Genomic DNA, 26,474 nt, shown 5'->3' on the forward strand with positions numbered 1-26,474 from the left:
TCAGAGCTGCTCAGGTGAGTAGGGACCAGAGCTGCTCCCACCAACCAGCCCACGGCAGCAGCAGCCTCACTGGGGGTCCCAGATCCCCCTCTCTGTCTGAGGACTCTGCTGCAAATACAGGTAGCCTGAAGGTTCAGGAGAGACTGTGGCTGCAACCGGCCAGGGAGATGAATTATTTCCTCAATTATACTCCCCTCGTCCAGACCAGAATCAAAGCAGGGAACAATGGATAAACGTTGCAGTGGGAACTGCCTAATGTATAATTGCATTACGCTGCTCCTTTTAAATGATCCATATCTCAGTCCCATTAATTTGCAGGAGGAGGATCTGGAGCCTTTTTCCCTTCCCTCCTATAGTGTTCTCAGAGACCACCCCACTCCTTCCCTTTCTTCCTCATCCCAATCCCAACTCAGCATCGATGCCCATTAGGCCTGGCTATGGGATTCAGGGGGAAATTTGACTTTGCTTTACTACGTTGTTCTCTCTGTTCAGCCCTTCCCCTGTATATGCCGTCCCGCTCCAGGACCCGGGCTCATCTCGTTCTCTTTCAGGCATTTGCTCTCTCCCCGTTCCCCGCACGGGTGGGCCGGGCCGGGGGTCCCCCGCACAGCTCAGGCTGCCGCTCTGCTCCGGACGAACGTGCTCCGGAGTTGCTGCGGCATCAAGGATGCTCCCTCTCAACGCCCCGTCCTCTTCCTTTCTCCCCCCACCGCTCACCGGCCGACAGACAATAGCGGGGGTGCAGCCCCTCCCCGCACGCCCATCTCCACGCCCGACGAGGGATACCCACCCAACAAAACGGGGACCCCCGCGGAGCACTCACCGCCGCGCCGGCTGCCCCAGACGGAGGGGGGGGGCCGGAGCCCGCACCGCTCCGCGGCCCCGAGCCCGCCGTGCCCGGGCTGCCAGCCGCCGCCTGCGCGATCCTCCGGCCGCGGCGAGGGAGGGAGAGAGGGAGGGAGGGAAGCAGCATCCCCCCGCCTTCCTCCTCCTCCCCGCGGCCCGGAGGAGGGTTTAACCACCCGCTTTGCGCGGATCGGAGCGGGAGGCAGCTCCCTAACCCCGCCGCCCTCCCTGCCCCAAGCGATGTCACAGCCCTCCGCTGAAGCCCAGCATCCTTTCCGTAGCGCCAGACGAGCGGAGCACAGCGGGCTGCTCCCAGCACCTACCTGTTGAAGTGTGGGCGCTCCCCGAGGCGCTGAGGCTCTGCAAGGAGGCAGCCGGCACCCCGAAGGGTGCTGTACCCCGAACAGTATCAGGCTGCTGCCTCGTCCCCGCAAGGCCCAAATCCTGGCAGGAAAGTTGGGACTGCAACTTGGAATTGCCGGAGATTTATATTGCAATAAAACGGCGCGCAGAGGAAAACAAACGCAGATTGTTCCTCCTCCCTTAGAGGAAGGGCGGGAGGAGGAAGACAGGTTCAGATGCTCCGAGGAGTAGGCAGTAAAAGCAAGGACGAAGTGGCGGTGCGGGGATCCCAGAGGAAGCGCGATGCCAGACAAAGCAATGCAGGACGCGCTGGCCAGAGCCAGCTGGGATCAGGAGGCTCTGCAGAGCCCCACAGCTGAAGCTGGGCAGACAACAGCTGACAGTAAGGCGCACTCAAAATATATTGTCCCTGCAGAGCTCTCCTTGTGGAACACTCTGCAGGACTCAGCCGCAGCTGTGACTTTGTGGCACATAACCACTGCTCTGCCAGTGAGGGTCTGGGATGAGGAAGGATGATAACCATAAGTATCACTCCCTTCTCCAAAATACCTTTGAGCACTAAAAATGTTGTGGCAAGAATCTGAAGGAGAGCATGTAAACAATTAAATCCAGTCCAAGTATCAGTTCTCTGCATTTCCATAGCCCAATCCTTGCTTCCCAGAAGAATCTAAAGCATTACTCAAGAGAAGAGTGAGATATGTGTGCAGCCAGTAGAGGACCTTTATATTTTTTCCTTTACAACTGTGGGAAAACATAGGAAAATTCACATTGGAAGAGATTTCAGATCATCGAGTCCCATCTCCCACTCAAAGCACACAGAAGAGTCCAGGGAACAACAAAAGCCAGCCATACTTATTGACATCAAGTTCCTGCTTACTTCAGAGTTTCTTCCACAGCACATCTCCTTCTGTTCCTAATTTATACGCTTGTAAATAAGTGTTGGCAAGGGAACAGGAGAGAGCGCAGCAGGAGGCCCAACACACAGAGAAGAGTCCTGAAGACCTGAGCTACGACCTTCCCATGGGGAAGTGACACTCCATGGGAAAACACTGCTGTGAACCATTCCCAGGGGTAGGGCAACGCACAGGACCCTGATAACTCAGGAGCATTGATTCCCTATAGGATCAGAGCAGAGGAGGCCCTCATGCTTGTTCTTCCTCCTTTCCAAACTGACTCAGCTGTTGGCAAGAGCTGCCTTGGGTAGAAGAAGAGTCATGAAACACAGTCAGCAAGACGAGCGTATCCGGAGACAAGTGACTCAAGACCTAAATGGCTCATATTGAAGAACATTCCAAGATTTATAGGCTTAAGTAGCGCTAACAATAGTCTCAGGCAACAGAGAATGTGGTTCTCTTGAGGCCTGTTCATCCATAAGCAACAGCAATACAGACTTCCCCAGGAACAGCATAGCTCACTCCACTCCCAGATCCCTTCTTGGCTCACTGAGAGGTCTCCTCTGCCACTGCCAGCAGCCTGAAATAGTCTCAGGCATGAAGCTCTTTATTGAAAAAGTTTTCCTTACAAGTCCAAAATTATGCAAAATTCCTCCCTTTGCAGCCATAACATGTAGTAGACTCCCTCTGTAAAAGGAGGGAAAGTGGCCATAACTGGGGTCAGACAGAAAGGCTGCTGCTTACCCTGAGGAGCACCATGTTGACATACTCCTTCCCAAAAGGGCTGGAAGGGGAATCTCTCCTCCCTTCACCCCTTTCCCTCTCAGAGACAGAAAGAAGCACAAGCTGAAGGATGTTGTCACATGGGCAGTGACAGCTGTCAGCACTGCAAAAGGTACCCCACCTAAAGCCACTATAAGTGAGAAGGAGGTCAGTGGATGTGCACACTGCACCCTTCTCATCCTTCCAGATGCGCTGGATCCAGGTCATATCACACTCAGACCCTTGGCAGAGCAGGAACATGTGCCCCACAGCAAGGTCTACCACCAGCCAACCAAGCAGCAGTAATCAGAATCTCTACCAGCCAAGTCACAGACACCACTCCTCCTGGAAAGGCTCCAAAGCCTTGCATGATTTGTGCCCCTTAAGGGCTGGCCAGCCCTCCTCGCAATGGGGATATCAAAGGAAGCCCCAATCCTAACAGAAGAAATAGACCTCTTTCATCCTAGCAAGTGAAGATTCCAACTAATCATAGAGAAGGAGAGTACTCCTGTCATCTGGATAGTGACATAAAGACACAAGGGTCTTCAGCGGAAGCACATGATAACTTTAATCAACAGGGGAGCTGAGACTCTGGCCAGGGGAGAAGGCATTAACCAGCTCAAGAAGCCCTGCTTTAGGAAACCTTTTCTGAAAGAGAAGGCAACGTTATCAATAGCTGCTCATAGTCAGCCAGAATTGTCTTGACCTTTGCTCTGTTTGGAAGAATACAGCCCTACCCTAAAAATCAGACTCTGTAGATAACATCCATCTATTTCAGAGGCATAAAAACATCATGTGAGACCTGTGATCAATTATCTTTTAATGCATCCCTCCATCATAAAGCTTTATATCCTTCTTAAAATATACTACTGAAAAAAAACCCTCTCCTTTACTGGTTGAAATGCTTACCTGAACTCTGGCACACTCCAGAATGAGATGGCATTGAGGCAAAACCCTTTTTACGATGATCAAGGTTAAACTTTCAGGCTGTCACCATATTACTGAAGAGTAATCTCTCAAAATGGAAGTACAGCAGCCTGGGAATATCTTGCTTATAATTAGCTAAGCCTTTCACTTCTGCCACCCTGTTCAACCAGCCAGAATAGAAGTGTGCTTAGTTTTAGATCTATACTACAGTGCCCTTGCACTGAGAGGGATTGCAGATTTAATAACTGCTGGCCTAGTGAAGCATTTAGACTGGATGGTCCTTTCTGAAGGTACAGGCTGGATCACGGGATTAGGGATGTGCAGCACAGGTCTTGCACATCCAAGCTCTTTGAAGCAAGCCTGTGCCATCCGCATTGATTCCAGCTGACACCCAGATCCAGCACTCAAGGGAGCTGCAGCTCCTACACAGCAGCAGTCAGGGTACAGCGCTGATCCAAGGAACACCAAAGGGCAGAAGCAGTGTGCTGATGGAGATGTGACCCAGTGACATGTGGCTCCCCAGAGTTGCTGGGTGCTGGAAACCTGCTCTGAGGCTGAAGGCTCATCAGCACTAGGAGAGTATTCCAGTCAGAGTGGTTCTTGCATGCAGGCACCCACTTTGGCATGGGGCAAGTCCCATTTTCTCTACAAACAATCTAGCCATGAGCGTGGCCACAAGTCTGTTGCACCAGTCCTGCACTGGGTGGCCTCTGCAAGCTGACACCCCCACTCATCCTCTCTGAGGCCCTCTGAGCTGCTGAGAAAGAAACCAACCTGCATACAGTAAGCAAACAAGTAGCTAATGCAAAAACAGGAGATGCTCCACGATGCGCACAGGCCCAGCTCCTTCATCAAAGGCTGCCGCTTACCCCGAAAAGCACCATGTTGACATACTCCTCCCAAAAAGGGCTGGAAGAAGAATCTCTTCTCCCTTCACCCCTTTCCCTCTCAGAGCATCCAGGGCCATCTCAAAAACCCAACTCCTGTCCCACTCTCCTGGTGCTCACCCTCCATCCCCACCATACCAGCTGCTCCTTCTCTCCACCCACCTGCTCCTTGCACCCGTAGCAGGGCTTCCATCGTCAGAGCTGGCTGCTGCCTGGTGCTTTATTAGCCTGTCGCCATGGCAACTCGCCTACAGCTTAACTCTGAGAGACCCCTATCTCACCACGGCCATAAATCAGCCACCTGCCTGCAACCTCGGTCAGAGATGGGGGTCACGGCTCATCCTGCACACCGCTGGCAGCTTTGTGACTGCCATCCCAACCTTCAGGGCTGTCCCACACAGGCAGAGTGCTGTGCACCACACTGCAGCCCTCAAGCAGAGTCTAGCAGCGACACAAAGGAACAGAACTAAAATGATGTTGGTTTTCCCAGTGCGCAGGCAAACTGGAGCCACCCATACAAAGTCTTCCTCCTTTGTGCAGGGAGAAGAGCCTGGGGGTGCTGCTGCAGTAATGCAGAACTTCAGTCTTATGCAGTGTGCAGGAAGGGATGCACCACTGGCCAGAACCTAGCAAGCAGGCACAGCACCGGGCTGAGGTAAAAAGGTAACAACTTTCTCCATGGTAAGCAATCCTCCTCCCTTCTCCACTCCAGCACATCCACAGTGAAGCTCCTGAAGGGGACAAAAGCAACCTAAAGCATTCCACTCTCCCTGGTGCCTCAGAAACACCTAAGAACAATCTTTCCCCCAGCACAGTGTAAAGTGGTAGCCCTCTTCAAAGCTTTATTTCAGCAGGACTGCCCTCTGGGTACCGCTTTACCAGTAAACCCATTGGCTGGCATCTCCTGTGCTGGGTGGTTGGAAGCAGGTGGAGCTAAAAACCTTCTGGTTCCTATAAGAAACAAACTTTCCCACACTGAAAGTCTCCTACCCTAAATCTCAGGGTTTGTGAAAGGAGACAGTTTTATCTTTATATTCCACAACATACATTATGTAGTCTGTCACTTCATGCATACACTTCAAGAACTCAATGGTGGGGCTTAACCTTGGAATCAAATGCCAAGGTGGCTCCCACCACCAGGAGTGCAGTCTCCATAAACCTGGCAAAGCAGTCAAGAAGGGAAGCACTGCCTGTAGAAGGTGTTGGTGCATTGCAGCAGTGTGCAGGAGGGAAACAGGAGGGCAATGGGCCAGGGCATAGCTTTCAGATGGTTCACTTGAGATCCGAGGCAAGCCATGACTGAGCAAACAGGGAGCGTGGAAAGGTTGAGGAAAATTACCTTTGCTTTTCCTAGACCTGAAAGGTGCTGATCTACATGGAATGCCAAGGGATGCCCAAGGTGTTACACAACACTACAGCATCACATAATCCTTGCTGCTTCAGATAAGAACCCCAGTGTATCTGGAGTTTTACCATATTCAAACACGTACAATAAAATCCACATGGCCTTTGGGATGGCTATATCTCAGTCTCACATAGATGCTCAGCTCATACATCCATCCAACAACTCAAAGAGCTAACACGCCATTGCTGAGCTCCAGGTCTGTGCCCCCAGATGCTGTAAGAGCAAAGAGCAGGAGCCTTGTTTCTCTGACAGAATGCATCCATCCAAAAATCCAGAAGGCAGACCCAGCTACATGGAGAAGCACCAGAGCTCTTTTAGGAGGGCTAGCTCATCGTCTTGAATTTCAAGAAACATAAGCTGGCAGTAGAACAAATTCATAAAAACTAATGGGCCTGAAAGAAACTGTATTTGTCCTGCAGTCCCTTGGCAAGGGCAAAACTGAACCTGGAGAGAAAGACCTAGACACAGGCACATCTCTTTTGCAGTTACAATAGCAGCATCAGTTCAAAAAACCCCCTGTGGAGTCGTGAGGTTTTAGATGCTTCAGCATTTCTATTTCTAACATTGTGTATGCCTGTGAAATCCAAATATGCTTAAGCAATTTAGGTGCATAACGCTAATAAATCAACTGCATAGGAAGGCTGGTTTTAGGGAGGGCTGGCTTTAGGATGGCTGCTGGCTTGCTTTTCTGATCTGGGATCCTTCTGGGCCCCAGAAAACTGAACTTATTTTGTGTGGAGAGTGACATGACACTAAGCCAAAACCAGGAGCTTGAAACAGAGCCAAACAACAGGAGATTCACACTAAATTGCAGGAGTTGACAGCATTAGCCAAAGTCTCAGGAAAATGCCATATGCTCAAATTACACAGAATGTTATCCCATGTCCTACCTTCCCTCTAAACACCTTCCTCAGCTTTCTATGCCAGATTGAGTCTCTCCTTTTAAAGAAACTGGTCTCATCACAGCTTAATGAAACTGAGCCCTTTTCATAGTTGTACACCAAACAGCAGCAAACCTCCTGGCCCAAAGATGTGGCTGAGCTTTGGGCACCAAGACCATAAATTCCAAGGGAAGCATCAATTCTGACGTAATCCAGAACTTACTGCATTAGAGATTGGCTGTACTTTCATTGAAGTAGCAATTCTAGGATCCTCTCCATCAGGCAGGATAGTTAGCCATACAACTCTGTTGTAGATGGAGCCTGTCAGCAGGAGAGAAGAAGTTCCTAAAGACTTTTCCTAAAGACATCAGCTGAATCTGCTGCTTTAACAAGGACTCTAAACGCCACTGCAGTGCCTGTGCTATGGTGCCTGAAAGGTTTAATATCTTGCCATGTTTGGTAAATTTTATGAGGACTGCAGGAAGCTGAAGAACAGGAGACTGCCTAATAGTGAGTGGATCTCATCAACACTAATTAGCTGAAACAAAACAGCAGAGACTCAGGTAATGAGAGCTCTTCATGAGATTAAGGTGAGTGGTGGCTGCAGGAGACAGGACACTCCAATCTCTGCCTCCTGGAGCAGCCCGGTGGGAAGCAACATTGAGCCAGAGCTCACTTAATGAGAGAAGGAGCTGCTTAGAAAGGTTTGTGATAACCTTCTCTTGGCAAGCAGTGAAGCAACCAAAAAAGGGACAGCTCCAGCCCCAAGCATGCCCACGGGCTATCTCCCTGGCACTTAGGCAGTTCCTCATGCATCTGCCATATGCAACTGCTAGTACCAGGGGTGGAAGCATGCTGGAGGACAGCTTAGCCACCAGTTCCAGTCCACTTCATCCCTAATTCCTTACCACTGTCAGTGACTCCCACTCTCAGAAACACCTGCAGATGTATGTTGGAAACCACAACACCAGCTGCCTGTCAGAACTGGGGCAAAGTGGAGGCTTAAATAGTCCTCTTTGCCTCCCTTCATCCCGTCCCCCTACCAGGCTGCCCACCAGCAGACAGCACTAAGCACCAGGGCAGGATCTGGTACCTTTTCCTGCACAGAGCACTGAGGATCCATCTGCCAGTTGCTACTACAAATGCACCACCAACAGGCAAGGCCCTTGCAGGACCTATCTGCTTCAGGAGGGTTTGTAGTGCAACTAAATCAGAGACAAACAGCACAAGCCAGCAAATGGAGCTGTGCATCTGATGATAGGAAGACACATGACAGAGTGAGGCAGCTATGGTCAGGAGGAAGATCCATGGGGCACAGAAGCAGGCAGATGTTCTGCTGCTATCAGCTGCCTGGCATGGGGATGCACAGCTTCTGGCAATGCCAAATAGGAAAACATGGGCCTGGGGATTTAAAGGACACTCGAGTTGAGAAGAGGGATGCTGTAAACTGCCCCAAAGCTGCAGGAGTGAGATCAAACCACCTGACAGAGAGCAGCCCTACACAGAGGGAAACCAGAGGTTGGTAGGATTTTGAGGTCACTGCTTCCTCTCAGCCCTACACTTTCCAAACTTCAGTTCTGGGAAATCTGAAAAAGCAACTTCATCTTCCTGTGACCCACACCAGCTAGAAACAAAACAATACAGTCCTGCATTGGCTATTCCAGGTGACTTCAGAAAAGCTGCCAGTTCCAGCCAGTCCTGGCTCTGAGCTATCCCTTCCTGATACACTTCATCTACAGTGCTGACTCGGATGCCAGCTGTTGGAAGGAGCCAGCTGCAGCATCTGAGCGCCACATTTCTCAGGAGCTACCAAAGGAAGCTTTACTTTGTTCCAACTGATTGCACATAATGGGAGAGGATAACAATTAGCATATCCATTATGCTTTTTCCCAACCTGCCCCCATTAGAGAGGAAAGCTCCTCTTGTCTGGGTGCCACTGCATACAACACCCTCTTGGTTCATAATTAGTGGAATAGGAATGCTCAGTCAGCTGGGAAATCTGCCCGAGTAAATGACATCCTCAAGTGCTTTCTAATCCAAGGTATGCAACCTTACACTTTGCTGCTAATGGAATACAGTGGGAGCACCAAGATTTCTGCTGTGGACCCACAGGCATCCAGGAACACCTCTCAAACTAATTCACTCCAGAATCCATGCCAGCAGCTCCAGCCCATCACCTGGGAGAACTCCTAGAACCTGCCAAGAGATCATGTCACTCAGTCCCTAAGCCCCTCCTATCTCCTCAAGGCACCACAAACATACTCACTTTAAGGAAAGGTCTCTGTCAAGGGACGTGGGAGCAACAGAAAGCCAGGAGCAGGTTCAAGGATGGCATGCAGTACTGTTAGCACAGATAGGACTTTAGAATTGAAAGAACAGAGGTTACAAGTCAAGATAGGAGCTGCACAGCACCTGGAAAACCACGCACCAGATATTAATTAAAATAACACTTTGCCTCACTTCTGCATTTAGATGCACAGGAGAATCCATCCTGGTAATTTATGGCATGTAGCTGCTGATATGCCAATCAAAGGAAGCCCAGAGTAACAAGTGTTGTTAAGAGACCTTGTTGATCCTCATCTCCACAAACACAGGCTTAATTCCCTCCATCCTAGTTAATCAGGTTACTTTGTTTTAATTTCTTAGACAAAAGGGGTAGCATTGGGCATCGCATATGCAACCACCAGACAGCTCCCCTTGGATGGAGGGAGGATGTGGAGGTGGGATTTAGAAAAGCACATGTTCTGGAGCAAGTCTGAAAGGTCTCCAACCAGAGGATTCCAAAAGGACATTTTCATCCATAAGCAGAAATTTCTCCACATCCAAAGCACCAAGATTTTGATGAAGACCTGATAATTTCCAGTTGCAGAGGTGATCAGAAAGGCAAGAAATGAAAGCTTTGCTAATTCCAGGAGGCTGCAGTCAGCTTACACACATGGTGCATGGCCACGTGCTTTGCCAGGAGCCCAGCAGACCTTGTTCAGTGGACTGCAGATCTGATGCCAGCCAAAGTGCCAGAAGCTGCAGCAGAAAAAGTCACTGCAGCAACTTCTTTTCCACCTCACAGCCAGACTGAATTAGCACAATGAAGCACAGCAGATCCTGCTTTACAGATGTCCTGGGTTTGCCTTACAGGTGTGCTGGGCAGCCACTATTACCCAGGAGAAGCTTCACTGCAGGGACCTCTGGGAGTAAAGTATTCCAAAATCACGACCCTATATATCTTCAGTTTGACAGCCAAAACTATTCACTGCTTTTTTTTCTTGAAGAACTGCATGCCAATTTTCACTAATGTAAGATAAAAATAACCTGACTCCCTGTAGTGGTGGTGTGAAATTAAGTTCATTACCATGTGTGAATCAGTCAGATACAATGGTGGTGAGTACTACTGTGCAGCACCTGAATAGGCAAAGGAGCAGATCCTACAATGGGCAAAAGAAGAAAGACTGAAGAGCCACACTGAATGCAAGCACCAGATATCACATGCATTCAGTGAGGCAGAGGTGCTTCAGAGGAGATCTATGGGGAGGTCAGATAATTGCAATATATTGATGCAAATGCACAGTACAGGGGAGAGGATAAGGTAAGGAGATGTGGGTTTCATTTTCTTCCTCCAGCTCCTAAAGATTAGGCTTCTTTGCCTGAACATTTCATTAACATCAGCATGCAAAATACTGAAGCCTTGCTCAAAGAAAGTTAGAAATGAAGCCAAGGAAAAAAAACTGGGCCAGGAAGACAGACCAGTGAAATCAAGATAAAGATGACCAGGCTTGCAAAATAGCGTGGCTGCTCACAAAGAAGCATGGCTTCTCAAGAAGGCTGTTTGAAGAGACAGTACTTCATTCACTAAACACTGCAGCTGTGAAGGAAAGCTGTGAAAGAACACTGCACTGTACCACACATACAGTGGTAAGAGAGAAAGGGGAGGGAGCAGGGGAGAGGTTTCTATCCCTCGGCAGGAAAACATACATGAAAGTGGAGCTGTCAGACTCCAGTCATCCTAAAAGCCATCCAAGACATGCTCACCAAGCACTGCTAAACCTTCCTACCATGGAAACGCCCTTCAGCTCTCACCACAGACACTGGGCAGCTGTTTGCAGCCATAGGATGGCGCCACTGTCAGGAACCAAACAGACCTCACTATGCATCAGCTGCACCGGGCTCCAGCACTGCCCTGCTAGCAGGAACCAGATACAAGGACAGGTTGTGGCAGCCTGTTGAGATCAAAATAGATCACCTTTTAGAAGAAGTGGCACCTCAGTGACTTCAGAAATATACGTTTTTAAGAACATGAATTTTCGTTTAAGGACTTGCATTCCTACTTCAAGCTCTCTTCCAGATAGAACAGTAAGAAATTTTCAGAGGGAAATTTGCTTCCTTTTCATCTTTCCATCCCCACCTGAATCAGAAAAGTCAGAATATTTTTCAGTAGCTTCTGCCTTAATCTCTTTCTCCACTCTCATTTTACCTCGAAAAGCAATGTGGGCTTTCCATTGCTGGGGAAGCTGATAAGGCCTGGTAAGCCTCCCCAAGAGAAAATAATAATAATAATAAACCAGAACAAAGGAAGTTTTGTCAGGTGAAAACAGATGACACAATTCAGGGAAAGGTTATTTCTCACCAAGAAGCCACCTATTTAAAACTGCTTCAACTCCTCTGCCAAGACATTCCCCTAAAGAAGAGGGCTTAGTGCTTGCTGCTAAAAATATTTTTAACTTGGGCTGATAATCACATCACTGTAAAACATTACAGAATTAAGTCATGCGCTGTATGGAGATGGCAAAGCTGCCTTCACCCTCACAGAAAGCTCCGAGCCCCAAGAAGGAGGCAGTGCTGCATGCAGATGGATGTGCTGCAAGGAGCAACCCTGGTGCCACACAGGATGGGGTCAGAGAACAACACTGTCTGCAGGAGGAGCTCTGCAGGGGGTTAAACACCTGTGTAAGTCACTCAAATATCGTGAGGTTACGCCTGCTTGCAAAGAGCCTTCCTAAAATGCAAAGGGAAGGAGAGCCACATCCAGAGCGGCCATGGAGTGTGTTCATCACGTCCTCTTTCCAAACAGGGCTGCAGTTCCTGTGGGAACGTCTGGCACCAGAGTGCCCTGTTTCAGAGGACCTGGAGAGAAGCATTCTCAGGAAGGAGGTTACCAAGGGATTCCCTCAGCTATTGACACACCGAGATACTTGGCAAGATGCTCTCTCTGGAAACGTCAGAGACACAGATGCTGTGCAAGCTCCCCCTGGGGCTTTTAAGAAGTGCCTGACTCAAATGGAAATCAATGCGAGGCTGGACTCCACTGCTCTGGAGAGAAAAAGCTCTGTGCAAAGCCAAGCCCGGGGCTCCGTTTGTGCACCACCCTGGGGCCAAGAAAGGGTGTCCCAGGGCCCCAAACGGCTCATGGGGAGGGAGCGGTTCATCGGGGGAGATTCCAAATCCCTTCACCGCAACAGCAAGTTTTTCCCGTTCATTTGCCTTCCGCTCTCCTCCCTCCTTTGCTCGGGCTTCAGCCCCAGCCGCTCTAACTAGGAACCAATGCCCACGCCCTTAAAGCCGCAGCGCTGCCTGCAGGCTTGCCTAGGGAAGGAGCATGGAGGGACGCACACCACGAACACAGTGAAGGAACTCCGCAAAGCGGCCGGGCAAAACGCAACAGATGCTGCCGAGCTCAGTGCCTGAAGGAGCCCGGCGCTCCCGCGGAGGAATAGCCCCCCGGCCCCGGACACCACAGCCGCGGGAAGCGCCGCCGCGCTCGCCTCGCCTCGCCTCCGCCGCCGGTTCCGTGGCTTCTGCTGCCCTCTGCCAGCCGTGCGAAGGAAGCGCCGCAGCTGCGGCCGCAGAGAGGCCTTCGGGACGCTCCTTCGTAGGAGCGAGCGCCCACTGGGAATCGCTGGCCACCGATTGTTGAGGAAGGAGAACGGTTTGAGAAGTGCTTGCTCTCCGGTCTCCAGCAAAACCCAAGCCCTGAGTTAGACGGAGCGTCTTGTCTTCAGAGACCACACCACCCTTCACACACAGCACCTCTGGCAGCCGTTAACACATGCTTCTGAGTGCTTTTCTAAGGTTGCACATGTGCTAAGAGAGGCTGTAGATAAATAATATCACCTGCACACATGTCACGGCCATTCAGGTCAGCGAGTGCATTTCTCAAAGCTGGAAACATCCGTGGGAGACAGCTCTCTCAGATGAACTTCCACTTTAAACACAGGCTTATTCAAGCGTTAGCATCCCATTGATGGATGCATGAAAGCGTCCCTCTTGTAGGTGAAGTGACCATGAGATGATACTTTTGCATCCAGACTTAAAAAAACAAAAACAAAACAAACACACAAAACAACAACAAAAACTGAGCTATGGTTAGCTGTTCAAGTTGTTTTTCCCTCCTCCAGGGAGACTCAGGTTTTAAACTATAGGCTCCATTAACCCAAGTAGAGTAGACCTCAGACTGTCAAGCTACCTATCAGCAATAGGGCCAAAGCCAACAGAACCTCTGGCCAGCCCTCTTAACCCAGCAACCACAGACCTGCAGGAGTTCCTTGCTTACACTGCTCTCAATATCTCAGGACACCTGGGAAACCATGGGTTTCTCAGGTAGGCAGGGATCTCCAGCAAGATACCCTCACCTCCCCTGCCAACCCATAAATGAGGTCTGGGAAGGGGTGGATCCTGGCTGCACCCTTTCTGGTCATTCACATACATTGCATGCACCTGAGCTCCCCAGGATTAGCCCTGCCTTCCCACCAGATGCTCAATCACTGCTTCAAGCCATGACTCTGCATTTCTGCTGCAACCAAACAGCAATTTAACACTAGATTTTTTCCAACTATACCAGTATAGACATACTGTCATGGGGAATGGAAGAGGTGCCTGAGGACTGGAGGAAAGCAAATGTCATTCCAGTCTTCAAAAGGGGCAAGAAGGAGGACCCAGGTAACTATAGATCACTCAGCCTCACTTCCATTCCTGGAAAGGTGATGGAACAACTTATCCATGGCTCTGTCTCTAGGCATATCAAGGATAAGAGTTGGGTAGTGAGGTGGACTGTGAACTGGCTGAAGGAAAGAAGCCAGAAAGTTGTGGTCAATGGGACAGAGTCTAGTAGGAGGCCTGTATCTAGTGGAGTTCCTTGAGGGTCACTACTGGGACCAGTACTATTCAATATATTCATCAACAACTTGGATGAGGGAATAGGGTGCACTGTCAACAAGTTTGCTGATGGCACAAAACTGGGAGGAATGGCTGCTAGAAGGATGTGCTGCCATCCAGTGAGAACTGGACAGGCTGGAGAGTTGGGCAAGGGCAAATATAATGAAAAACAACAGGGGCAAGTACAACCCCAGGAACCACTATAGCACTGTCTTCTTGTGGCCAAGAAGGATAATAGCATTCTGGGGTGTATGAGAGAGGGTGTGTTTAGAGGGTAGAGAGGCTTGGCCCTGGTATGACTGCATGGGGAATACTGTGTCCGGTTCTAGCCCCCTCAGTTCAAGAAGGGCAGGAATCTGCTTGAGAGAGTCCAGCACAGAGCCACCAAGATAATTAAGGGAATGGAACATTTTCTAGGGCAAGGGATACAAGCTGGAACATAGGAGGTTCCACATAAATGAGAAAAAACTTGTTGACAGTGAGGGTAACAGAACACTGAAACAGGCTGCCCAGAGAGGTTGTGGGGTCTCTTTCCTGGAGACATTGAAAACCCACCTGGACGCATTCCTGTGTGACCTGACCAAGGTGTTCCTGCTCTGGCAGGGGGGATGGACTAGATGATCTTTTGAGGTCCCTTCCAATCCCTGACATTCTGTGGTTCTGTGATACCGTGGGCTCACAGCAACAGCCTCATGCCTCTCCAAGGGCTTCAAATTGCCACAAACCAGGTGTCCCCCAAAGCTGGCAGAGCCCCATGTCCAGCAGATCAATTCACTGACCTCAGGGTACTTCTCCCAGTGCACTGTGCTTCCCAACCACGTCTGCACACACACACAGACCACAGAGGCACAGGCCATCCCTAGAAGTCTACTCCTGCCATGTCCTACACTGCTGTGAACCCTGGAGAGATCCCTCTCTGTTGTTTTTGTTTGTTTGTTTGTTTCATTTTTTTATCTTTCATGTTGGGACTTCTTATCTGCCCACAGCTTGTAGGCAAGAGTACTGGGTTCCATCCCTGGGCTGAAGAACCTTAGTTTGATCTCCAAGAGAAAGATCAGCCTTTAAGAACTGCTCAGAGAAAATGACATAACAAGGTATCTCTTTCTTCAACAGATCTGCTTCCTTGCATTTGTTTGAAGTCTGACCTGATTATTCTCGCAATTGTATTTTTAATGCTCATCAAGTATCCTTAGAGAAATAGATAGTCACTTTTTTTAGATCACGCATATGCAATCAGACAAACAAGGCAAAGCTCACCTGTTCTTCCCTACAGCCAAAAGCACATCCCTAACAATGACTCCAAAGAAAGCAGAAGCTGATCAGATGGGACAGAGGATTGCTTTCTTGTCTGCCTTGGGCACACACACCAGAAGTGCCATCTGTCTCCATCATAGGGACAAATGCTGCCCTCATACTGGAATACGCCAAAGTTGTCTGTTACTCATGCAGTTGTCCTGTTCACAGTAGCAGGTTGTGCACACAGTGCTTTTCTGTTTTCTTTCTCTCCTAAGTTAAGATCTCACATTTGTACAAGTCCACCTAGATATTTAAATATATACTTAAGACTGAAAGGCATCTCCTGTGTCTAGAAAGCACCCACTTCTCCCAGGTGCTCAGCTCTCAGCCATCTGAGATCAAGGCTGAGTTTCCCCACAGCTTTGCTGTGGAGCAGCTACTCTTTCAGATTGTAACCCTTTCCCAGCTCTTCCCTCAGCACACCCATAGCCTCTGGCTCTGCTGTTGAGCCTCCCAACAACAGGACTGGGATCAGAGGCAGTTATGCTGGGTGTGCAGCACATCCCCACATGCTCAGGAGTCCCAACACCTCAGGAGTTAAAGCCACAGCAACTTGTGCCTGGAGGGGATTTTAAGGCAGAAAGTTTGAGATGTTGCAAAGTGCTGCCATAAGCAGAAACCATGGGCACAGGTAACCTCTGCATCTCATAAATCATCAGGAGGGGGCAGAGAACTAGCCACTGTTTCATCAGTTAATTACAACTGTTAATCATATTTTCATTAACCTGAAATGAAACTGCCAGCATTTCCCCCATTTTCACCCCATGCCCCAAATCCATTTCTCAAATAGCAATTCCTTGTCAGCCAAGACACACAATGTTGTTTGCAGCATGCATCTGGGCAGCACCCCATTCACAGGGACTTCCAGACCCTACTGCCTTACCTCTCCCTCCATGTCTGCTCTGAACCTGCTATGCCCTAGGGACGAAGGAGCAGGGAGTGATGCCCAATCTCCTGTGCTGTTCAACACCATACAGGCAGCTGCAGCAGCCACCAGCAAGTCTCCACGCTCCAGGTCTGCTCACACTTCCCTGGCAGCTTCCACTTAGAATTGGAAAAGATCACTGAGATCACCAAGCTCAGCTACCAACCCATCGCCACATACGCACTACACCATGTCCCTCAGTGCCACATCCACATGTTTCCTGAACACCTCCAGGGACAGTGACTCCCCCACCTCTCTGTGCAGCCTGTGCCTCTTCCTCTCCTTCTTACAGTGCCTTGCCACACTCCCAAAGACCAAGAGTGAACTCAACACGTTGACTCTTCTGCACTACCTGCAGAGCTGGAAAGATGTCAGGCCACCAGGGTTGGGAGAAGAGCTTGGTTATAAGCCATGGCCAGCAGCTTCAGGTTCCAGAGTGGCTTTTGCTATCTCCCTCTCTCCCACCCTTTAGGAGCCCTAGATGCACTAAGCAGCCTGTAAAGGTGTTAATGGGAAACATATCACCTCTGTCACAGCTGTAGTGCAACAGGGCACCCAGCTCAGAAATGAGATATAAAGAGCATACTTACTCTCACAGTGTGAAAACTGCTGGGTTAAACAGAACAGAGGATTGCTGGCTCCAGCAAGCATAGCTGATCTCTTCATTTTATGGCAGAGTGCTTACTTTGCCAAACACAGTCCTCAATCCCCATGGAGCGGGCGGTTTCTCCTGTGTTAAATGTCTTTATATGTTACCAGGTGTGATAGTGGTATATAAATTGTGTTCATTACATGCCTTTCTATAGGAGTCACAACAGTGTCTCACCAGATGCTAGTGTGCTCTCAGCTGAACAGGAGGGAGGAAAGAAGCAAGCAGAAGTTGGTTTGATAAAGGAAAGCCTTTTCTTATCCAGTTCCCAGCTATCTTAGTCTTTTCCATTCCGTGCTCCAGAAGTCCTACCTGATCTCCTGTCCTGTCTCCTGCAGAAGCATCCCATAGACATGTTGCAGAGGAACAGTGCTTTCAGAAGGAGTCTCCTACAATCCTACTGGCCCAGGATCCTTACCTCAATGGCAATACTTTGCTGGTGAGCTGGAGAAGCTTTGCACCACAATTTACACCACAATCTGGCGGTCTGGCATCCAAACATCAGTGCACCAGAAAGACTGAAGATTTAACTTGATGACTCTTGGGAGGCGTGCAGCCCCCCAACATTCCCTGGCACAGAACAGCCAGCACAATAAGATGAACTGAAGCTATATTTTAAGTGACCCTTCAAAACCATATGCTGACACAAGGCATGACAGGTAGCACATTGTCTCAGTGCTCTAACCACTGCATTCAGGCAGAACAGCAGACAAGCCTTGAATAAGCATACATTTATAGTAATGGCATACAGGAGGGAGATGCTGTAGTGCTCATGTAGGAGCCTGGTACTTGGCTAAGGAAAGCTCCAAGAAGCATCACTTTTGCCCTGGTGCAGAGACCAGCTCAGAGAGCTTTGTTGCACCCCAGCAGGCAGTGCTGAGGGGCTGCCTTTAACATAAGCAGCACCTCCTGCCTTACTTTGCAGCCCCAGGAGGCTCTGGCAGAACAGAACTAGCCCAGCTGGGACAAGGACACTGCAAACAGGTCCCAGAACTGGTGCAGGTCAGGACCTGCTTCTGTGGCAGCCCTGACAGTTAGCATCTGCCTTCTGGTTAAAGCTTTAGCTACAGATTTCCTCAGCCCCTTTGTGCTTACCTGACCCATCATGCCCCAGACAGTGAGAGTGAGGATAAGCTGCATTTGTAATATCCCATCACACTGACAGCACAGACTACTTGGCATTCACCCTCAGTCTCCCTCAGGATCATTTGTAATCCCCTGGACTTCAGGTCCAACACAGGACATCCTTATCAGCTACCAGTGAGGAGAGCTTAAATGCCAAATAAACACTTCCATGAGTTACAGACCCGCTCTCCCAGCTAAGCAACTCCTACACCTGGCACTGTGCTGGACCACAAGCACTCACCTTTGCCAAGCTTCAAATACAAAGCTCTACATTCAGCAGTAAAAAGTTGACTTAGTTTCACCCCTTGTTCTCCCCATGGCTAAACAAGACTTGCTTGCCTCATTTCTGCCAAAAAATAGTGACCTTCGTGGTTTGAAATAGCCAAGAAAAGAAATCAAATACAACACTTTTAATGGCAAGGATAATTAAATATTACATTCCCTGCAACTGCGTTCCTAATTTAGCTGGTTGCATGGGAGCTTCTGTTGACAAGATATCTGCAAATCAAAGCAGCTGCTGTAACAAGCTGGCCTTGCTTGTTACATACTCTGCCTTCATCCACATAAAGTTATTGGGCTCATCAGATGAGGAGTGTCAGTCATCCAAAATGTAAGGACCCCCTATACATTCCTTATTTAATCAGCCTTTCTAGCCTCAAGCTCCAAGAGCTGAAGCCTTGCACTGTTATTGAGGGTTGAGCTGCTAAGCCACTCACCTCAAGAAAATCAGCATGAATATTTACTAACTGAATGCAAACTTCATGGCAGCTCTTCTCTGTGCTGCTATCTGTGCCAGCTTTAAGAGCAGCCCAGTGAAGGCATGACAGCACGACTTTTTGGGAAAAGAAAAAAAGATACGTCTGACCCAGGAATGTGCCAATTGAGCTTGCTGTAAGTGAGGAGTTTTTGGGAAAGCAAGGAGATCCATTGTGTTAAGTGCAGGGTATAGAACTGGGTTAGGTGGGACTTTCCCCAAGGAACTGGTCTGTCAGTCAGCGGGGGAAAGCATTTTTTAGAAAAAGCTACACAACTCTTAGTGCTGCCTAATGCATTTTGAAATCATGGTCCTTTACCAGCACAGCTTCTCCCCGTGGCTGGGAGCACCGGCTGGGCGGATGGCACCCCCAGCCCTCCATGCTTTATCCCAGCAGGATAAGGGCACACTTTGCATCTTCCTGTCGGCTACAGTGTTATCACCTCCTTTTGCAATATATTAAACTCACGCAGGTCACTCTCCTTAGAAACCTTGAAGAGCAGCTGCTAACTCATCCTAGCTTGTTTTCAAGGAAAGACCACAAGGTTGGCAAACCTTGCATACCCACGATAATTCTCTTCATTTTATTACTTAACACTGTGACACAGAGCAATTCAGGCTGCAGCTGAAAGACCATGCCCAAATTTTCAGCGGCATATCAGACAGTAAACTCAGCACCAGGAGAGCTGAAAAGCAATAGAACCTTATTGGCCTTGTTTCTCCAGGCTGGAAGCAGTGTTTTGAAGACACAGGCAAAAGGGAAAGTTCCAACTCACCTGAAGCACTCTGCTAAAAATAGCCCCTCTAACCCCATCACACACTCAGGTTAGACTGTTCTATTTTAAAAGGAAGGTTACAGGCACAGCTTTCTTCTCTTCAAGAAATTTCCAATCAGCAACTGCTGCAAACACACTGTGGCATGCACAGCGCCCTAACAATTGTGCCTGTAAGGCTTGGTGAAGAAATAGGTTTACCACAAACATAACGTGTGCCATAAGGCAGTAATTGCTCAGGTCCCCTCAGCATTTAGCAGGGGAACCACAAAGCATCAGCAGATGGAAGTACAGAAGGAAGAAGTCTGAAATGAAAAGCAGAAACAGGGAACAGCACCGAATGAGAACAGGCTGCAGACAGACCAACGGACCCAGGTCTCCTCTCTACCCCGCAGCCCCACCACAAAGACAAAACAAATCCAACCTGTGAGACCTCCCACAAAAACACAGCGTTTACAATCGGTAAGTGCCCCGATTGAGATCAGCCGGCGATTAAGCGCAGATTTTGCTGCAGTCTGGGGGGGGGCTGCGGGGCTGCCCCCCAGCATCACGGCGCGCTGCTGGAGGTGGCACCTCCCGGTGGCAGCACAGGAGGTGGATGCTGGCAGCAGCGCCCAGGGCTGCCGCTGCCAGGCCGGGGGTTTGTTCCTGCTCAGGCTGTGAGCGCCCTGGGTGAACGCAGCACTTCGCCGAGACGATGAGTGCTTAGAATAATTCCTCAGCAAACACCCCACCTGGAGAGCAGTGCCTTCCTCGCTAATGCCCTGCTTTTGCAACAAGATGTTTTCACAGGAAGGCTTTTTCGCTGGGCTTTAAAGTCATCTTGTCTGCTCCAAATCACCAGCGAGAGATGATGTTTGTGCTAATGCTCAGCTACATATCCCGGGGCAAAGGCCAGAGAGAAATACTGCAGGAGAGCGAAGAGGGAGGGAGAGGAATTCCCTGAGCAGAAATTATTTTGAGCAGAGAAAGCTGCAGAGCGGTGTGGAGCGAGGCAGAAGAAATGCAGGAGAGGGAGGTGGATGTGCTGGGGGAGATGGAAAAGAACAGAGGAGCGGATGCTCAAAGACTCCTTCGGAGAGGGCTGGGCAGGGTGCAGCTCACCGGGCCCTGGGGAGGTTCCCTGCCAGGAGCTGGGCTCAGCCGTGCTCCTCCTGTAAAGGGATTCCCTCCGCCACCCACTGCCGGCGAAAAGCTGCTGGAGCGGAGCTCTCCCTGTATGCACGGTTAACAGCAGCCTCACCCCCGACGCTCCCCTCCAGAGAAGCGGCATTCTCTCCCCATTCCGTGCTGGGCGCTCAGCCTTCAGCGAGAACCAACGCATCCCATCCTGCAGCTGTTAGGACAGCCCCAGCCAGCGCCAAGCAGCCTTGCAAAGGCGCCGTGCTCCTGCATGCACAGCAGGGGCAAGCAAAGCAGCTCCGGACGCGCAAACGCTGTTCTTTGTGCTTCCCACAGCCCAGCCCTTATGGCTTTCCTCATTGTAAAAAGGAGCTGTGACACCACGCACGCATTCAAGATCGTGCTGCACCACACCAGAGTGCAAAATTTACAGTCTAAAACCCTATCTAGATTCAAGCTGAATCTTAACAGCTAATCACTGATTTTCTCTGACAGACTTCCTGAGTGACCTTGGGACCCCTGCTCCTTGTGTAGCACCTCATTTTAAGTGAAAGCCCTTAATTTATTACCTTAAGGGTTGTTTAGGAAATGGTCTCCGGCTCTGCCCAACTACAAAGAGAAAATGGGATGTAGGGAACTCAGCTAAGCACCTCCTTATACTTCTGGTACCTGCCTTTCTTCTTGGATGCAGGCTACACAAGGGTTCTCAGCAGGCTGCCCCACTCCGTGTCAAGGAGGCAGCAAGAGCAGAACTGCCTCACAGGAAGGGATAAGGCCAGAACCAAAGAGACCAGGGTGTACAGCTCCATTGTACCTGAGCACCGTCCTACCTATTGTCACAAATGAGAACCAGAATGCCCAGCCAGAGACAAGATTGCAAAGCACATCTAGGTGCCATCTAAGAGATACATTCAGAGATAGCTACAGCACAGCCCAAAGCAAAGGGTGGGTGCATGAGCCTGAGCTTAAATGGAGCCATGGCCCAATGGGTGGTGTGAGTGGGTGGAGGATGCCCCAGGTGAAGCAGGCTGGGGCAATCAGTGTCTGGTGGTGCACTCGTGATCCTGGCACAGCTGCCATATCATGAGACAAAACTCCCAGAGGCTGCTCTGTCCTGAGGTTGTGGGTTTTTTTGCTGTCACAGGTGACTTTTCCTTTTGTCATCTCTTGGTTTATGCTATTGTGGTTCAGGAAGCAGCAGTATGCAAAGTGCAGGTGTGAAATAAAAGCCTTGCAGAGCTGTTCAGAAAGTTGGGTGGTGCTCAGAAGATGGGGGGAAACCTCACTGAACCCTCACAAGAGACCTGAAGTGCAACCAGGACCAATCTGAGGACCCAGCCAGGGAGAAAGCAGAACATCCCTTTAAGATACTTGAATAAAAGACAGCAAAATATTTAGCCTGGTATCATCCAAAATAATTGAAATTATCCTAAATTATGTGCCTGAGGTTAACACACACCTTCCTGCTCAGGGTGCATGGGCAAACCCCTGTGAGTCACATCACATCCAGAGTGGGAGCAGGGAGCTCTGCAACTGCCAATTGCACAGAAAACCCTGGCGTCCTCACCAGTACTTCAGAGATTCTGCATGGAAGCAGTGAAGGTTTGGCCATGCAAACAGATGTGCTTTTTAACCCCCCTACTTCTTCACTCTTTTGTTTCCTCAGGCTTTCTAAGTGAACAAGAATTACCTCATGCTTGAACCGTGTTGTTACTGTTTTTTTTTTTTTTTTTTTTTTTTTTTTTTCTTAAATCTAATTTAGAGTGCAACCTGCAGTGAGGATGTTAAAGCTGTGCAGGGTGATGATGAGATCTGTGGGATACCACAGCCCAAACAGCGCCTGGGTCTCCCACTTGTACCCCAGATCCTTGTTCACTGCTTGGCTTTGCTTCCCAAAAGAAGTGCTGGGAAGGAAAAGAGGGAAATGAGAGGATATCAGCAGAAAACACTCTCTCTCCTTCCTCCCTGACAGCCTGGGCTCAGATTATGCTGTTTTTCTCTCACCATAACAACATAGTTATTCAACTTGGCAGCACAAGGTGGAGCGAGTGAGGGAGGACGATGGCGTGCGGCTGGTGGATTTTTAATCTATCAAACATTTCCCCGTTCCGCCGACTGCAAACTCCTGCCCGGCCATCCCCACTGCAGCATCCCGTGTTGCCATGCCAACAGAGGCTGTCATCCCCGCATCGTGAAAGAATGCTCTGCTTTCCTGGGGACCACGGGCTGGCAACATGCCCAACTGATGCTGACCCCTCACCAGGGGATTTTGGGGTTGTTTTTTCCCCGGATCTTCCAGTCCCAGGCAATGATCTACCTCTCATCTGCTCCTTTAAGATGCCATCATCATTGCTTGACTTAATCAGGACACCTTCTCATGATAAACAGCCTTCTCCTGACCCCTGCACTTCCATTGTGAATCAGATACAGCAAAGCAAACAATTCTTCGCTCCCTGCAACATCACACCACCTCCCTGCTCACACTGCTGTTGTGGAGCAGGCAGAGCTGAAGGGAGCAGGCAGGGCTGGGGTGGTGCGAACCTACAGTGCAGGGCAGCTGAGGGGCCCTGTGCCAGCATGGGTTCTTTTAGAGTGTGTTTAAAACTTGTCAAGCAGATGTCCTGCAGGGCCACACAGGAAACAAAGTTTGATGATCTTTGCTTCTCTCCATCAGGTTGAAGATGCTGGTAGGAGGATTGCAGCTGTAGATCTGAGCCTGCATCAGGAGATAGCATCCTCCCCCCAGGTTGCTGAGGAGGGGGGAAGCAGTGGCTCTGTCATCTAGTCCCCAGCACGTTCCAGGCTGTCCTCCCTGGAGGGAGAAATGTCCTTGTGACAATTTGGGGAGGGGTCGTAGGACTTACAATGGAAGAGAAATTGAGAGCACTCTGGCAGACAGCATTTATCTGAGAAAACGTGAATCCCCTTAGATCAGGGCTGTGATTGTTACAAGGTATGGATTACTTGCAAGGGAATGGGAGGTTGGACAATGTGATCTCCAGAGCTCCCTTGTAAGCAGTGTTCAGGGGAGACCTTATTGCTCTGTACAACTACCTGAAAGGAGGTTGTAGCAAGGTGAGGGTTGTCTCTTTCCGCAGGTAACTAGCAACAGAACAAAGAGGTGATGGCCTGAAGTTGCACCAAGGGATATTCAGATTGGATATTAGGAAATTTTTTTCTCTCTGAAAGAATGGTAAAGCATTGGAACAGGCTGCTCAGGAAGGTGATGGAGTCAAGTGTCCCTGGAGGTGTTCAGGAAACACGGAGATGTGGCACAGGGGAACACAGGTTAGCAGGCATGGTGGGAGTGGGTTGGCAGACTAGATAATTTACTGGCCAAGCCCTCTGTGCATTGGGGACACACATCCAGCTCAGATGTCATTTAAGGTTACATTAGCAAAGTGCATTGCTCTCTCCAAATGTGGAAGAAAAGTGGCCCTGGCTTTAGGCAGCAGAGTTTGGAAGAAAGAAGTAGCAGAAATACAGGTTACATCACCTCAGTGTGGACAATGCTGGGCTGCTGGCTCTGAAGAAGTCTCAGGGATGGAGGAGGGAAGGGTGCACCAAATTGACAGAGAAGAGAAACGGTGCACTGGAGATGCAAATAGGTGCAGCAAGCTGGCAGCAGGAGTGAAAGGGGAAAGGGAAGGAGGGAAGAGAGGAAGGTCTGGTTGTTTCAGCTCTGAACCTGGTAGGATTTGTGAGCCTAGGCCACCTCCTACAGCCCTTCGATTTTCAAATGAGGGTCATAAGGAAATAAAACTGAAAGGTGAAGTTCCCAAGAACAGGGAGCTCATGTTCAAACATCAGCTTATGGGAGCACCAACCAGCCAGAGCCCGGTATGGTCGCAGCACAGCGCAGCCTGCAGTCGTTCTCACTTGGGCTGCTCCTTGCCTGCATGGACAAAGATGCTGAGCACTGTGGCCACTGCTCTTCCATTCACATTGGAAACTGCCTTTCCCTTCCAGCAGAGTTTTGTACTCCAACAGCATCACATGAATTTCCAGCTGCTTTGTTTTCCTGCTTCTCTGCAGTTTCCTTGGAAAACTTAATTTTCGCCTTGGGCTTCCTTTACATGAAAACATTTCTCCCCAGTAGATTTGGTGAGCAAAGAAAGCTTCAATTGGGAACATGAATAAAAATAATCCTTTCCATAATAATTCTTTCTCTACCTTGGTGGAGAAAGAATGGGTGTAAACTGAAAAAACTTGTGCCCCTCTACCATCGCTTTGTTCAAAACATGCCAGATACAGCCTGAATTTAAGTCAATAGCTTTCCCAAAGCTCTTGTGCTAGCTTTAACTCACTTTATGCTACCTTCTGCAGCAGCTGGCACCAGCATAAAGCAAGGTTAACACACTACTCAAGTGTTGCCTTTGCACACACCTTAAGCTGGTGCGAGCTGCAGCAAGAGGTTTTGGCTGGTGGAAATCAAGTATTTCTGCTATTGCTGCCATGATATACAGTTCTTCCCAGGAAGAGATTTTCCTGCCTAAGAAAAGGGCAATGGAGTGAAAGGCCTGGCAGGAGGAAGGCTTAGAAAGGATTCACAGCTCCTCCATGTTGTGCCCTGCATAGGGGACATGGATAGATTTTGTTCTGATAAGTGTCACAGTCCCTGTCAGTTTAAATATAGTATCATATGATATTGGAAATGACAAGAAAGGCAAAACAAAACTTTATCCTGCACATCTCAGAAGTAGCTGTGGTCTGGAAAAGTATTTTTGCTCTTCTTCCTAAGTTGGGATAAATCAAGGACAAGTTTTGGAATTCTCTGCCAGGTGGCAGGCCTGTTACGAAGCTGCTTTCAGTCAAGATGGAGAAGTATCAAGATGGAAAGAACTGACCTAAAAGGTTTATCTTAATAATTAAGACTGTAGACCAGAGTACAGGAAAACCACAGTCCATTGCATCGCTGCTACTGGCTCGCTGTGTCAGAGCAAACACGATAGCTTGTTTTATGTGTCCCAGAGGCAGAGTGGATGAATGCCTCCTCCTGAGAACACCGTGAGGTGGTGTGCTTATTGAAAAAAGCAAAAGGGGGAAGGCAGCAAGCAGCCAGAACGTCAGCTGACATACTTGTGTTTAGAGACACTCCTGCATGGCAGCTGGGACAGATGCAGAAGGCTGAGCTCTATCGCCTGCCCAAATCAGTGCTGCACATGGACTAAAATAAAAGCAGGAAATAAGGAAGACTCATGCATAGGACAATGCAGCATCCCAAGAATTTCTTTGGGGGTGGAGGTCTGCAGCCAGGACTCAATGTGCCATGCTCCAGATAGGGGAGTCCTCTGCCTGGCGGGGTCAGTAGTAATGCAGGAGGGACCTACCAGAAAGGATTCCCAGTGAGAGAGGAGCTCGCACTGCTCCAACAGTGGGGGAAGTGGTCTCCCTGGAGTCTTCCCCAAGGGCTGCTGGTGCCCTGCATGACTCCCTCACCTGCAACCAAGCCAGGGCACAGAATCCCCTCCTTTCTTTGTGCAGAGAGCACAGCCAAAAGTCCTTGTGGATGCAAATGGGAGGACAGAGGTCCAGGGAGACCTGTGACTTTGAGGGGGGATACCCAGACCAAGAACATTTCTTGTGGATGGAAACTAATTGCTTTTCACATCTGTTTCCTCCGATTCTACGTAACTCTTTTTTTCCCCCCTAATTGCAATTTCAAAGCAATTTAAAGTGAAGGAAATGAAGGACAGATTCTTGCCGTGTTGACCAAACTG

The 26,474-nt window shown here is 49.4% G+C and overlaps 1 protein-coding gene across 1 annotated transcript in view; it reads right to left on the reverse strand.

The window, feature by feature from the left end:
• The window catches only part of GABRA3 (gamma-aminobutyric acid type A receptor subunit alpha3), a gene marked incomplete at both ends in the record, with an annotated part of 57,375 nt that extends 56,402 nt beyond the window's left edge, over nucleotides 1–973 (reverse strand). The window contains 2 exon segments of the mRNA XM_079541911.1: nucleotides 824–855; nucleotides 857–973. Coding sequence (XP_079398037.1) covers nucleotides 824–855; nucleotides 857–973 — 149 coding nt within the window.
• Between the last annotated feature and the right edge of the window lie 25,501 nt (nucleotides 974–26,474).

The sequence above is a fragment of the Tetrao urogallus genome (genome assembly GCF_951394365.1).
Source record: "Tetrao urogallus genome assembly, chromosome: 13".
NCBI classification, from domain to species: domain Eukaryota; kingdom Metazoa; phylum Chordata; class Aves; order Galliformes; family Phasianidae; genus Tetrao; species Tetrao urogallus.